The sequence below is a fragment of the Pteropus vampyrus genome, unplaced genomic scaffold, assembly GCF_000151845.1.
Source record: "Pteropus vampyrus isolate Shadow unplaced genomic scaffold, Pvam_2.0 Scaffold1543, whole genome shotgun sequence".
NCBI lineage: Eukaryota > Metazoa > Chordata > Mammalia > Chiroptera > Pteropodidae > Pteropus > Pteropus vampyrus.
The window spans coordinates 3,229-3,582 of record NW_011890324.1 but is presented as its reverse complement, the minus strand read 5'-3'; the positions used below and the strand labels follow the sequence as shown (position 1 = coordinate 3,582).

The 354-nt window shown below is 43.2% G+C and overlaps 1 protein-coding gene across 1 annotated transcript in view; it reads right to left on the bottom strand.

Moving 5' to 3' along the window:
• LOC105310244 (olfactory receptor 5B2-like) overlaps positions 1-354 on the bottom strand; it is a 1,027-nt gene that overhangs the window by 203 nt on the left and 470 nt on the right. The window contains exon 2 of the mRNA XM_023526630.1: positions 1-354. This exon is cut by the window's left edge and continues 203 nt beyond it; it is cut by the window's right edge and continues 8 nt beyond it. Within this exon, the coding sequence (XP_023382398.1) occupies positions 1-354 (354 nt within the window).

Here is a 354-nt window from a genome sequence, read left to right as displayed (position 1 = left end):
TGGGCTGCAAATACATGAAGATGACTGTTCCATAGAAGATGGAGACCACAGTGAGGTGGGAAGCACAGGTAGACAGAGCCTTCTGGTGCCCCTTCGCTGAGTGCATCTTCAAGATGCTTACACATATTAAGAGATAGGAAATCAATATGATCAGAAGGGCAAAAAAGACATTAAAACTCGACATAAAAACAAGAACCACCTCGCTAATGTGCTTATTTGAGCAAGAGAGAGCCATGACTGCTGGAACATCACAGAAAAAATGATTGATCACGTTGGACTTACAAAAGAAAAGGCTGAATATGTCCCCGACATGGAAGATGGCATTCAGGAAACCACAGACATAGGAGCCTATGG